Raw genomic sequence first — 14,037 nt, forward strand, 5'->3', positions numbered from 1 at the left:
CTTCCCAGAGAATCCTAGGATAAATCCCATCCGGCCCAGGGGACTTATCTATTTTCACACCTTCCAGAATTGCTAACACCTCCTCCTTATGAACCTCAATCCCATCTAGTCTAATAGACTGTATCTCAGTATTCTCCTCGACTACATTGTCTTTTTCCTATGTGAATACTGACGAAAAATATTCATTTAGCACCTCTCCTATCTCTTCAGACTCCACGCACAACTTCCCACTACTGTCCTTGACCGGCCCCAATCTTACTCTAGTCATTCTTTTATTGCTGACATACCTATAGAAAGCTTTAGGGTTTTCCTTGATCCTACCTGCTAAAGACTTCTCATGTCCCCTCCTAGCTCTTCTTAGCTCTCTCTTTAGGTCCTTCCTGGCTAACTTGTAACTCTCAAGCGCCCTAACTGAGCCTTCACGCCTCATCTCTACATAAGCCTCCTTCTTCCTCTTGACAAGAGATTCAACTTCTTTAGTAAACCACGGTTCCCTCGCTCGACCACTTCCTCCCTGCCTGACAGGTACATACTTCTCAAGGACACGCAGTAGCTGTTCCTTGAACAAGCTCCACATTTCAATTGTGCCCAGTCCCTGCAGTTTCCTTCTCCATCCTATGCATCCTAAATCTTGCCTCATCGCCTCAGAATTGCCTTTCCCCCAGCTATAACTGTTGCCCTGCGGTATATACCGATCCCTTTCCATCGCTAAAGTAAACGTAACCGAATTATGGTCACTATCACCAAAGTGCTCACCTACCTCCAAATCTAACACCTGGCCTGGTTCATTACCCAGTACCAAATCCAATGTGGCCTCGCCTCTTGTTGGCCTATCTACATACTGTGTCAGGAAACCCTCCTGCACACATTGGACAAAAACTGACCCATCTGAAGTACTCGAACTATAGCATTTCCAGTCAATATTTGGAAAGTTAAAGTCCCCCATAACAACTACCCTGTTACTTTCGCTCCTATCCAGAATCATCTTTGCAATCTTTTCCTCTACATCTCTGGAACTTTTCGGAGGCCTATAGAAAACTCCCAACAGGTTGACCTCTCCTTTCCTGGTTCTAACCTCAGCCCATACTACCTCAGTAGACGAGTTGTCATCAAACGTCCTTTCTGCCACCGTAATACTGTCCTTGACTAACAATGCCACACCTCCCCCTCTTTTACCACCTTCCCTGATCTTACTGAAACATCTAAACCCCGGAACCTGCAACAACCATTCCTGTCCCTGCTCTATCCGTGTTTCATCAGATGCCATTTCCGCCACCTCCAGCAAGATGCCACCACCAGACACATATTCCCCTCCCCTCCCTTGTCCGCCTTCCGCAGGGACCGTTCCCTCCGGGACACCTTGGTCCACACTTCCTTCACCCCCAACACCTGCCCACAGCCCTATGGCACCTTTCCCTGTAACCGGCGGAGGTGCAACACCTGCACATTTACCTCCTCCCTCCCTCGTATCCAAAGGCCCAAACATTCCTTCCAGGTGAAGCAACACTTCACCTGCACTTCCCAGAATCTAGTCTACTGCATTCGCTGCTCACAATGTGGTCTCCTCTATATTAGGGAGACGAAGCGTAGACTTGGCGACCGCTTCGCAGAATTCTGCTTGCAAAAAAGACCCTGAACTACCTGTTGCCTGCCACTTCAATGCACCACCCTGTTCCCTGGCCAACATCTCTGTCTCCGGCTTGCGACAGTGTTCCAGTGAAGCCCAACACGAGCTGGAGGAACAACACCTCATTTTCCGTTTGGGGACCCTACAGCCCTCCGGACTCAATATTGAGTTCAATAATTTTAGGGCCTAAACTCTCCCATGTCCCAGCCCCTCCCCCACACACCAGGCCCTGTTACCACATAGCCTGCCACTACACACCCCCTGTTGTTAGTCATTAACAGTCCCCATTAACAACTACTCACCCTCCCAGCCTGATTATTAGTAACTCCTTTGTCTGTCCAACTGTCTTTCTCTCTCTTTGGGCTCTATCCTATCGTTTACTCCCTACCCCACTCACCTGCCTATTTTCTGCATATAAACTGACGTTTTCCCAAATACTATCAGTTCTGAGGAAGGGTCACCGGACCCGAAACGTTAACTCTGTTTTCTCCTTCACAGATGCTGCCAGACCTGCTGAGCTTTTCCAGCAACTTTGTTTTTGTGCCATCCTTATGTGGTCTGGCCTACATGTGACTCCAGACCCGCAGCAATTTGCCCTCTGGGCAATTAGGGATGGGCAATAAACGTTGCCTAGCCAGCGACGCCCTCATTCCGTTAATGAATAAAGGGGAAAAAAGGTGGAATTTTAATTCCAATGAATATCTGGAATAAGAATCTAATCGTGAACATAAAGCCAATATCAGAAATCTAGTAATAACTCAGTGCTTTGGAGCATAGGGATTCTGGTGTCCTTGTGTGAATTGCAGGTATAGTAAATAATAAGGAAAGCAAATGGAATTTTGGCATTTATTGCTAAATGAATAGAAATGAATAGAGCTGCAGCAAAACAAAAGCCTTGGTGAGAACACACCTCGAGTATTGTGTACAGTTTTGGTCCCCTTCCTTGAAGAGAGACAGAGTTGTGGAAGTATACAGCAAGGAGACAGGCCTTTGGTTCAAACTGATCCCTGCCGACCAGGATTTCTAAACCGAACTAGTCCCATTTACATAGAAACTTAGAAGATAGGAACAGGAGAAGGCTATTTGGCCCTTCAAGCCTACTCTGCCATTTATCATGATCGTGGCTGATCGTCCAACTCAATAGCCTAATCCTCCTTTCTCCCCATAACCTTTGATCCCATTTGCCCCAAGTGCTATATCTAGTCGCCTCTTGAATACGTTCAATTTTTGGCATCAACTACTTTCTGTGGTAATGAATTCCACTGCCTCACCACTCTTTGGGTGAAGAACTGCCTCCTCATCTCCATTGTAAATGGTCTACCCCGAATCCTCATACTGTGTCTTCTAGTTCCAGACACACCCACCATTGGGAACATCCTCCCTGCATCTATCCTGTCCAGTCCTGTTAGAATTTTATAAGTCTCTCTGAGATCCTCTTCTCATTCGTCTGACCTCCAACGAAAACAATCCTAACCTAGTCAATCTCTTGTCATGTGAGCCCCACCATCCCTGGAATCAGCTTGGTAAACCTTCACTGCACTCCCTCGGGAGCAAGAGCATCCTTCCAGTAAATAACAAGGAAAGCAAATGGAAGGAGACCAAAACTGCCCGCAATATTCCAGGTGTGGCCTCACCAAGGCCCTGTATAACTGCAACACATCCCTGCTGCTGTACTCGAACTTTCTTGCAATGAAGGCCAGCATACCATTGACCTTCTTTACTGCCTGCTGTACCTACATGCTTACCTTCAGCGACTGGTGCACAAGGACACCCAGGTCCCGCTACACACTCCCCTCTCCCAGTTTATAGCCATTCAGATAGTAATGTGTCGTCTTGTTTTTGCTTCCAAAGTGAATGACCTCACATTTCCCCAAATTATTCTGCATCTGCCATTGATTTGCCCACTGACCCAACCTGTTGAGATCATGCTGAAGGATCTTTGCATCCTCATCACAGTTCACTCTCCCACCCAACTTGGTATCATTGCAGACTTTGAGATGTCACATTTTGTTCCCTGGTCCAAATCATTAATGTATATTATGAATAGCTGGGGTCCCAGCACTGATTCTTGTGGCAACCCACTAGTTACTGCCTACCAATTTGAAAAGGATCCATTAATTTCTACTCTTTCTGTTTCCTCTCTGCCAACCAGTTTTCTATCTATCTCAATACACTGTGTTTGACCTATATCCCTCTAAACCTTTCCTATCCATGTACCTGTCCGAAAGACTTTCAAATCTTATAATTATATCTGCTTCTACCACTCCCTCTGGCAGCACATTCCATACATGCACCGCCCTCTGTGTGAAAAAATTGCCCCGAGGTCCCTTTTAAATCTTTCCCCTCTCACCTTAAACCTATGTCTTCAATTTTTGGACTCCCCTACCCTGGGGAAATGATCTTGACTATTCACCTTATCTCTATGCCCCGCATGATTTTATAAAGCACTATAAGGTCATCGTTCCAGTCTCTCCTTATACTCAAAATCTCCAGTCTTGGTAACATCTTTTTAAATCTTTTTGCACCCTTTCCAGTTGAGTATCATTCTTCCTGTAGCAGGGTGACCAAAATTGTACATAGTACTCCAAATGTGGCCATACTAATGTCTTGTATAGCTGTAAAAGATTTCCCATCTCACATACTCAATCCTCTGTCAAATGCTGCCTTCACCACCCTGTGTGACGCCATTTTTGAGCAGATATGTACCTGCACCCCTAGGTGTATCTGTTTGACAGCACCCAGGGTCCTTCCATTAACTGTGTAAGTAATGCCTTGGTTGTCTTACCAAAATGCAACACATTTTAATTAAAATTCCATCTGCCATTCCTCGGTCCTCTAGCCCAGTTGATCAAGATCCTGTTGTACTCTTTGATGACCTTCTCTGTCTACTAAAACACCTATCCACAAACTTTCTAACCATGTCTTCTATATTCTCATCTAAATTGTTTATATAAATGACAAGCAACAGTGGACCCAGCACCAATCCTTGCAGCACACTGCTAGTCCACAGGCCTCCGGTCTAAAAGAAACAACTCTGTACCACCACCCTCTATTGCCAAGCTAATTGAGTAGCTGTTCCTGGATCCCATGTGATCTAACCTGACTAACTGGTCTACAATGTAAGACCTTGTTGAAGGCCTTACTAAAGTCCATTTAGATAACATCTACCAGTCTGCCCTCATCTATTGGGGTAGCACAGTGGCTCAGTGATTAGCATGCTGCCTTACAACGCCAGGGACCCGGGTTCAATTCCAGCCTTAGGTGACTCTCTGCGTGGAGTTTGTGCATTCTCCCTATGTCTGTGTGGGTTTCCTCTGTGTGCTCTGGTTTCCTCCCACAGTCCAAAGATACGTATGTAAGGTGGATTGGCTGTGTTAAATTACCCGTCATGTCCAGGGATGTGTAGGCTAGGTGGATTAGCCATGGGAGGTGCAGGGTTGCAGGGATAGGGTGGGATACTCTTCAGAGGGTCAGTGTGGACTTGTTGAGCCAAATGGCCTGTTTCTACACAGTAGGGATTGTATTAAGGGAAAATAAATTCTTGGTCACCTCTTCAAAAAAGTCAATCAAATTTGTGAGACATGAATTCCCACACACAAAGCCATGCTAATCAGCCCTTGCCTTTCCAAATGCATGTAGATCCTGTCTCTCAGAATCTTCTCCAACAACTAACCCACCACTGATGTTAGGCTCACCAGTCTGGCTTTCCCTGGTTTCTCCTTACAGCCTTTCTTAAATATTGGCACAACATGTCAACCCTTTAATGATGTCCATTCAACAGTTTGATAACAGTCAGAAAGAAGCTGTTCCTGAATACATGCACAAGCAGGTTCAAGCTTCTGTATCTACTGCCTGACAGAAGAGGTTGTAGGATCATTACCATGGTGCGATGGGTCTTTGATGTTGACCGTCTTTCTGCAGCAGCGAGCTGTGTAAATGGAGTCCATGGGTGGAAGGTCGGCTTCCGTCTGGGCTGTGCACACCACCTTCTGTAGTTTCTTACAGTCCTGGGCAGAGCAGTTGCCATAGCAGGCCATTATGCACCTGGACATGCTTTCAGTAGTGCACCTGTAGAAGTTGGTGAGGGACATTATGGACATGCCACACTTCCTGAGCTACCTGAGGTCGAAGAGGCATTGTTGTACCTTCTTGATTGTCGCATTTCTGTGTGAAGTCTCTGACAGGTCGTCGGTTATTGTCACTCCGAGAAACTTGATGCTGTTCACTCTCTCCATCTCAGTTCCATTGATGTAGATGGAGGCGTGTTCTCCTTTCTTTCTGAAGTCAATGATCAATTCTTTAGTTTTGTTGACATTGAGAGACATTGTTTTCATTGCACCATGTCAGCAAGCCCTCTATCTCCCTTCTGTATTTTGACTCATCATTGTTTACTTGACTTAACTTCTATCTTCTCCTCAACCACTCCACATGCTGATCTACTGTTCTGGTTCCCACCCCCTGCCACACTAATTTAAACTCCCCTGAATGGCACTAGCAAACCTCCCTGCCAGGATATTGGTGTCCCTCCAGTTTAGGTGCAACCTGTCCTCCTTGTACAGGAAGAGATCCCAGTGACCAAGATATCTGAATTTCTCCCTCCTACGCCAGCACTTTAGTCACACATTCAACTGTATTATCTTCCTATTTCTGGCCTCGCTAGCAAATGGCACAGAGAATTATCCTGAGATTACAACACTGGACGTCTGCTTTTCAGCTTTCTACCTAGCTCTCTAAATTCCCTTTACAGGACTCATCTCTCATCCTGCCTATGTCATCATTGGTATTATGGACCATAACCTCTGGCTGCTAACCCTCCCTTTTCAGAATATCCTGTGCCTGCTCAGAGATATCCTTGACCCCAGCACCAAGGGAAGCAACACATCATCCTGGAGTTTTGTTCATGGCCACAGAAATGCCCATCTGTGCCCCTGACTATAGAGTCCCCTATCACTACTGCTCACCTGCGCTTTGACACACCCTGCTGTACAACAAAGCTAATCATGGTCCCACTATCTGGCTGCTGCTTTCCCCTGAGAGGCCGTCGCCCAAGCAGTATTGAAAGCAGTATACTTGTTTGACAGGGGAATAGCCACAGGGGACTCCTGCATTGCTTGCCTGCCCCTCCTGACATTCACCCATCTTTTTGGAGGAAGCTTTGGTGTGACCACATCTCTGAAACTCCTATCTATAAAACTTTACGCCTCCTGTATCCTCAGTGAGTCCAACTGCGGCTCCAACTGATCCATACGGTCTGAGAGGAGCTGCAGGACACACTTCATGCTGACAGATGTCAGCAATATTTGACTTCTTCCTTATCTCCCACATCTTGCAGGTAGAGCAGACCACTGCACTAACTGCCATTTCCACCCGCTTTGAGTAACTGTTGGATTAAAAGTAAAGTCCTTACCTTGCCGTAACTTCATTGTGCTCATCCTCCTCGGTGAAGCCCAATGTTCACCAAGCTCACACTTCGGCATCAACAGCAGCACTTCACCCTCACTGCTGAAGGACTACTAAGGCTCTACTGTTTCCAAGCCACAACAAACTTTTTGAACAGCACTTTTTTTGGTTCGAGGAGGAGGGAGTAAGGGAGAGAAATTCTACGGTAATGTAATGTTTGGGGCTTCATCACTCTTTACACCAGGTCCTCTGCGATCCCCTTCTAAGTGGTGAGAAAGCTGACGTCTTCCAAAATCCTCCTCAATTGCTTTTCACTACCACCCTCTATCCCTGATTACAACTACGTTTCTCTTTTCTCCCCACTCTAATGTCTCTCTGGACTATGGGGCTATAGTCAGTTTGCTCATCGTCCCTTCAGCCTGGGCTCTTGTCCTTTTGAGTTTAAAAGCATTGAATGAGTTTTACTCTGTCTAATGCATGCCGTTCTTGTCCTGGGAGTGTTTGATGGAGACATTGTCAAGGAAGCTTTAATCTATTTCCAACACTCCTGTGGATGGAGTTTTCCTCTGCATGGTGCTATTTATGGGCTTGTTCCTCTCTAGTGATTGATGTGTTTGGTGTCACATGGTATGAAATGAGCAGTAAATGAGCATAATACCATAAGATGATAGGAGCTGAAACAGGCCGTTCAACCCGTTATGGTACTGTGCCATTCAGTGAGATCATGGCTGATTTGATAATCATTAACTTCACTTACCTACCTTTTTCTATAACCTTTGATTCCCTTCTTGGATAAGATCTGTCTTTCTCAATCTTAAAAACCCAGCTTTGACAGCCTTCTGGAATAAATAATTCCACTAATTCACTGCCCTGTGAAAACAGAAACCTTCCTCATCTGTCTTAAATCTGTGACCCCTTATTCTGAAATTATTTCTTCTAGCCCCAGACTCTCCCATAAGGGGAAAACTGTATTTCTGCACCCACCCTGTCAAGTGCCCAAAGAATCTTGTGTATTTCAGTCAAGTCACCTTGCATTCTTCTTAATTCCAACAAATACCATATTTACGTATTTACGTTAAGAATTGATCAGCCTACCTATAATTTTCTGATACATGCAGCTGTTTAGACCATAGGTCTTGAAATCCCTACAGTATGGAAACAGGCCCTTTGGCCCAACAAGTCTACACTGACCCTCAGAGTATCCCACCCAGACCCATCTCCCTATAACCCACCTAATCTACACATCCCTGAACATTAGGGGCAATTTAACATGGCCAATCCACCTAGCCTGCACATCTTTGGACTGTGGGAGGAAACCAAACCACCTGGAGGAAACCCACACAGACACAAGGAGAATGTGCAAATTCCACACAGACAGTTGCCTGAGGGTGGAATTGAACCAGTGTTCCTGGCGCTGTGAGGCATCAGTGCTAGCCACTGAGCCACTGTGCACCCCAGCTCCCCTACCGCCACCCCCCCCACTCCACTGAGCCACTGTTTTGTAAGTGGGATGAGGTTGTAGTGGTTAGGGGTCAGGAATCAGGGTCACACCCTCTCTGTCCCCACCCCGGCTGCTAAGGTCCCTGCCGGCAACTCTGCCCCATTCTGGTTGCACACAATCTGATGAATTCTTGATATATTTTTACTAGATTTGTGCTACACATGCTGAATTCAGAATATTTGTTTTATACAGTCAGAGCCTGGAGTTGTGGGTAAGGCTGTTTCAGTCGCAATTGATTCTGGATACCGGCATATTGATGGAGCTTACTCCTACATGAATGAAGCAGAGGTAGGAGCTGCTGTGAAAAAGAAGATTGCTGAAGGAGTGGTTACAAGAGAAAATCTCTTCATAGTCAGTAAAGTAAGTATTGGTAAGTATGGATGTCACTTGATTGTCATCTGCAGAATGATAAAAGCCAGTGTTATGGATGATGTTTCCCCAGTATTATGAACATTGTGAGAAGCCAGCTCATGTATATAGATTGGGACTTCTCAGTCATGAGGTGCATCATGAGTGAGCACTTCCAATTAAATTGGCATTGACCTACTATGGTAACAATGACATTTAAATTATAGTAGTGCAATATTGATAGTGCTTCAGGTCACTTTTTTTAAATTCTTCCATGGCATATGGGTGTTGCTGGCAGGGTCATAGGTGAATATGCAAATCAGGAGCAGGCTATTAGCTCCTTGAGAACCTGCTCAGCTATTCAGTAAGATGATAGCTAATCTGATTGTAACCTCAAATCCACATTCTCAGCTACTTCTAATTACCTTTCACCCCAATACCTCCAGCTGAACAAGAATCCATCTACCTCTGCCTTAAAAATATTCAAGGATTCTGCTTCCACCACCATTTCAAAAAGGGAGATCCAAAGACATTTGGTCCTCAGAAAAAGAACATTTGTCTTGTCTCTGTTTCAAATTACTGAAGCATGATGTTTTTAAACAGTGAACCTTGTTCTAGATTCTTTCATAAGAGGAGACACCCTCTCCACATCTACCCTGTTAAGACCCCCCAGAATTATATATGTATTAATCAAGATACCTCTTACTCAAGTTACCATCAGTTCTGAAGAAAGGTCACTTGGCCCGAAATGTTAACTCTGATGTCCCGACACAGATGCTGCCAGACCTGAGTTTTTGCAGCAATTTGTTTTTGTTTTTGTTTTTGTTTACCTCTTTCTCCTCTTTACTCCTGTGGGTACAAGCTTAGCCTGTCCACTCTATCTCAGAAGACATCTGCCCATTTCTGATATTAGTCTGATAAAGCTTCTCTGAATTGCCTTCAACCCATTTACATCCTTCCTTAAATAAAGTGACCAATAAGGTTCGCAATACTCCAGATATGGTCTCACCAGTCCCCTCTATAACAGAAGCATGACTTCCTTTATGTTCTGTCTCATTGGAGTAGGATGCTGGAAATCAAACCCTGTTATTCCTGGATCATCAAAGATTTTTTTAAAATACACAAAATTCCCTAATTTAGTTATATATTAGACTCACTTTTATAGAAAGCCTGACCAAGGTTCTGTACATAACAGGCATTACTATTTATTTTGAATACATAGATTCTAATGATGAACAGTCAACATATTCTCCTAGTTAATACTGTAACCCCCTTATACAACTCAACCCTAGACAGACATGCACACAGAAACAGAAAAATGGGTATTATGGTAGAGGGAAAGACTGAGAAGGCAATTCAGTGGCTCCTGTCCACAAGTTTCATTGAGATGATCCTTTTAGCATGTCAGGTCCTGCTGCTTCTTGATCTTTCACTTGTTTGCAGGAGGCACAAGGTGACTGATTCACAAATTATGAAGCCTCTGACTGATTACTTAACAGCTACAGCTCACTGAAACTCATGAGAGAAAATAAACTGCTTTTGTTCAAGTCTGAGGTTTTTTTCTTTGCAGAGAAAGGATGACACCTTCCTTTTCAGAGGTCTGATAGCTTCTGTTGAAACATTTACACCCTCAAGCTGTTTAGCTCCCTTGGAGCCAATAGCACAATTGTTGGCAGACAGAAGACCTTTGTTATTGACAACTGAACACCATTCCACAGACCAATCAGCAACTTGTTGGTTGAACCTCCTTTTGTACACACTCCCTGGCTTCTGTTCATGTATAGTAACCTCTCCATTGCTTCAACAAAGATTATTATAAGCATCATTTTAAATGATCTTCAGGAACTTGCTTTTAAAAATGCAGTAATCCTTTCCACAATCCTTGGTTTTTAAAGCAGCCCCATTTCAGTCCACAATCAAAAATACAGAAGAATAAAACAATATAGTCCTTACATTTTGTATTCAGTTCTCCTCGCAATAAATGATAACATTTTATTAGTTTTCCTGATTATTGCTGTTCCTGCATACAATTTTTGCAATTTATGCACTGGGACCACAGATCTGTCTGAATGTCACAGCTCTGCAACCTCACATCATTTGATAACGTATTAATGTAATCATTTTTATTCTTCTTACTAAAATGGCCAATTTCATATCCTCCCAGATTAAACTCCATTTGCTGCATTTTTGCCCACTAACCTTTCAATAATTTCTTGTAACCAGCTTTTGTCCTTATCGTAACTTACATACCTTTCTATCTTTGTGTCGTCAACAAATCTGTCAACAATATTTCCTACCCTATAATCTAAATCAGTTATATAAATTGCAGTTGAAGTATCAGCACTGGTCCCTGTGATGCACTATTCGTTTTATCTTGTCAACCTGAAAAAAAACCTATTCATACTTATTCTGTGCTTCCTGTTAGCCATCCAACCTTCTATCCATACCAAATGCTACCCCCTACATCATGAGCTGTTATTTTCAATAATATCCTTTGTGTCACCTTTTCAAATTCCTTGAAATCCAAATAAGCTTGCATTTACTGAATTATTGACGATCCTTACCTTACACTTGAACCGATTGGTTTTGTGAGCCATTTCAGAGGGCAGTTAAGAGTCAAGCTGTGGGTCTGTAGTCACTTGCAATCAGACTATTTAAGGATGACCGATTTCTTTCCCTAAAATATATTAATGAACCAGATGGATTTTTTTATAACAATTGGACACGAGTTATGTGTTCTCTCTTAAAAATCGATAGTCTAATTCCAAATATTAAATTCAAATTTTCGCCAAAAGCCATGGTGAGATTCAAACCCCTCTCCCAGACATCATGCCACCACCTCTCCACTTTTTGTTCTGTGCCATTGAAATGGACATCTGTAAAGGGACTGTAATTTCCCCTCCTCTGTAATTAAGGATCCCCTCAACTGCATGTCCTCCATTTCCCACACTTCTGCCCTCAAACCCCCTAACAGCAATAAGGATAGAGTCTTCTTAGTCCTTACATACCACTTCGCCAACCTCCAAATCTAACACATCTTCCTCTAACATTTTTGCCACCTACAATCAGACCCCATCACCAAAAGATATTTCCTTCCCCACTCCTGTCTGCTTTCCACAGGGACTGTTCATTCTGTGACTCCCTCGTCAACTACACACTCCCCACCAATTCCTCCATCACACCCGGTACATTTACCTGCAGCGGCAAGAGGTGTAACACCTGCCCCACACCTCCCTCTCAACTTCGTTCAAGGCCCAAAACAATCCTTCCAGATCCAACCTGTGTAGCTTCCAATGTAGTCTCCTCCATTACAGGGTAAACAAATGCAGACTTGGGGACTGGTTCATGGAGCATCTGCGCTCTGCACACAACCACTAACCCAACCTTCCAGTTGCCATCTGTTTTAGAACAAAGAACAAAGAAAATTACAGCACAGGAACAGGCCCTTCGGCCCTCCAAGCCTGCGCCAATCCAGATCCTCTATCTAAGCCTGTCGCCTATTTTCCAAGGATCTGTATCCCTCTGCTCCCTGCCCATTCATGTATCTGTCTAGATACATCTTAAATGACGCTATCGTGCCCACCTCTACCACCTCTGCTGGCAACGCGTTCCAGGCACCCACCACCCTCTGCGTAGAGAACTTTCCACGCATATCTCCTTTAAACTTTTCCCTGTCACCTTGAAATCGTGACGCCCTAGTAATTGAGTCCCCCACTCTGGGGAAAAAGCTTCTTGCTATCCACCCTGTCTATACCTCTCATGATTTTGTAGACCTCAAGCAGGTCCCCCCTCAACCTCCGTCTTTCTAATGTAAATAATCGTAATCTACTCAACCTCTCTTCATAGCTAGCGCCCTCCATACCAGGCAACATCCTGGTGAACCTCCTCTGCACCCTCTCCAAAGCATCCACATCCTTTTGGTAATGTGGCGACCAGAACTATACGCAATATTCCAAATGTGGTCGAACCAAAGTCCTATACAACTGTAACATGACCTGCCAACTCTTGTACTCAATACCCCGTCCGATGAATGAAAGCATGCCGTATGCCTTCTTGACCACTCTGTCGACCTGAGTTGCCACCTTCAGGGTACAATGGACCTGAACACCCAGATCTCTCTGTGCATCAATTTTCCCCGGGGCTTTTCCATTTACCGTATAGTTTGCTCTTGAATTGGATCTTCCAAAATGCATCACCTCGCATTTTCCTGGATTGAACTCCATCTGCCATTTCTCCACCCAACTCTCCAATCTATCTATATTCTGCTGCATTCTCCGACAGTCTCCTTCATTATTTGCTACTCCACCAATCTTAGTGTCGTTCCCCCTTCCACTCCCCTGATGCCATGTCCATCCTCGGCTTCCTCCACTGTCGGAGTGAGGCCAAATATAAACTGGAGGAACAACACCTGATATTTCGCCTTGGAAGCTTACAGCCCAATGGCCTCAATATTGACTTCACCAGCTTCAAAATCCCTCCATCACCTGCCTTATCTCATGTCCAGCCCTCCCCCTCCTGACCTGACCTAACCTAACCTGTCCATCTTTCAACTCACCTACAGTAACCCCCTACCTGCATCAACCTATCACCATCTCTCTTACCCTCCCTTCAGCCCTACCCCCCTCTCTTTATTTATTTCTGGGCTCCCCTCCCCGTTCCCAGTCCTGACAAAGGGTTTCAGCCCGAAATGTTGACTTGCCTGCTCGGATGTTGTCTGAATGGCTGTGCTTTTCCAACCTCACGCCTATAGAATCTGTAAAGGAATAACTGTGTTTGCTTTTGCATAGGAAGTTCAAAGGTAAACTGAACATTTAATTGGTCTGCTTTTAAAAGGGCCACGTTTTAAAAATTCATAAATTTTATTTCAGAGATTTTACATTTTAACAAATTCTTTCCTAGCTTTCTCATAAGTTTTTCTATGTCAAGATCCAGATGTTTCATACACTGTGCTCTGTCTTCCAGCTGTGGTGTACATTCCATGCTCTGGAGGATGTTAAACCAAGTCTGATGAAAAGTTTATCTGCCTTGCAGCTTACTTACCTAGACCTGTACCTCATCCACTTCCCTGTGGGATTCCAGGCATGTTTTTCTTTTTTAACCTGTGTTATCTTAACCTTTTCACGTCATTCTCAAAACAGGATATTGCATTAATTGTTTTTGC

General features: G+C 44.3%; 1 protein-coding gene across 3 annotated transcripts in view; it reads left to right on the forward strand.

Moving 5' to 3' along the window:
- The window catches only part of zgc:56622 (uncharacterized protein LOC326033 homolog), an 81,563-nt gene that overhangs the window by 25,771 nt on the left and 41,755 nt on the right, over window positions 1-14,037 (forward strand). For 2 of the 3 annotated variants that reach the window (XR_007263813.1, XM_048605972.1), the window contains exons 2-3: window positions 8,721-8,888; window positions 13,839-13,955. Coding sequence is in view for 2 of the 3 variants with exons in the window: in XM_048605972.1 (XP_048461929.1) it covers window positions 8,721-8,888; window positions 13,839-13,955 (285 nt within the window). In the remaining variant the exon portion in view is untranslated. The remainder of the gene's footprint in view (window positions 1-8,720; window positions 8,889-13,838; window positions 13,956-14,037) is intronic. The other variant, XM_048605973.1, reaches the window with a different exon arrangement.

Source organism: Rhincodon typus, chromosome 15 (assembly GCF_021869965.1).
Source record: "Rhincodon typus isolate 14 chromosome 15, sRhiTyp1.1, whole genome shotgun sequence".
NCBI lineage: Eukaryota > Metazoa > Chordata > Chondrichthyes > Orectolobiformes > Rhincodontidae > Rhincodon > Rhincodon typus.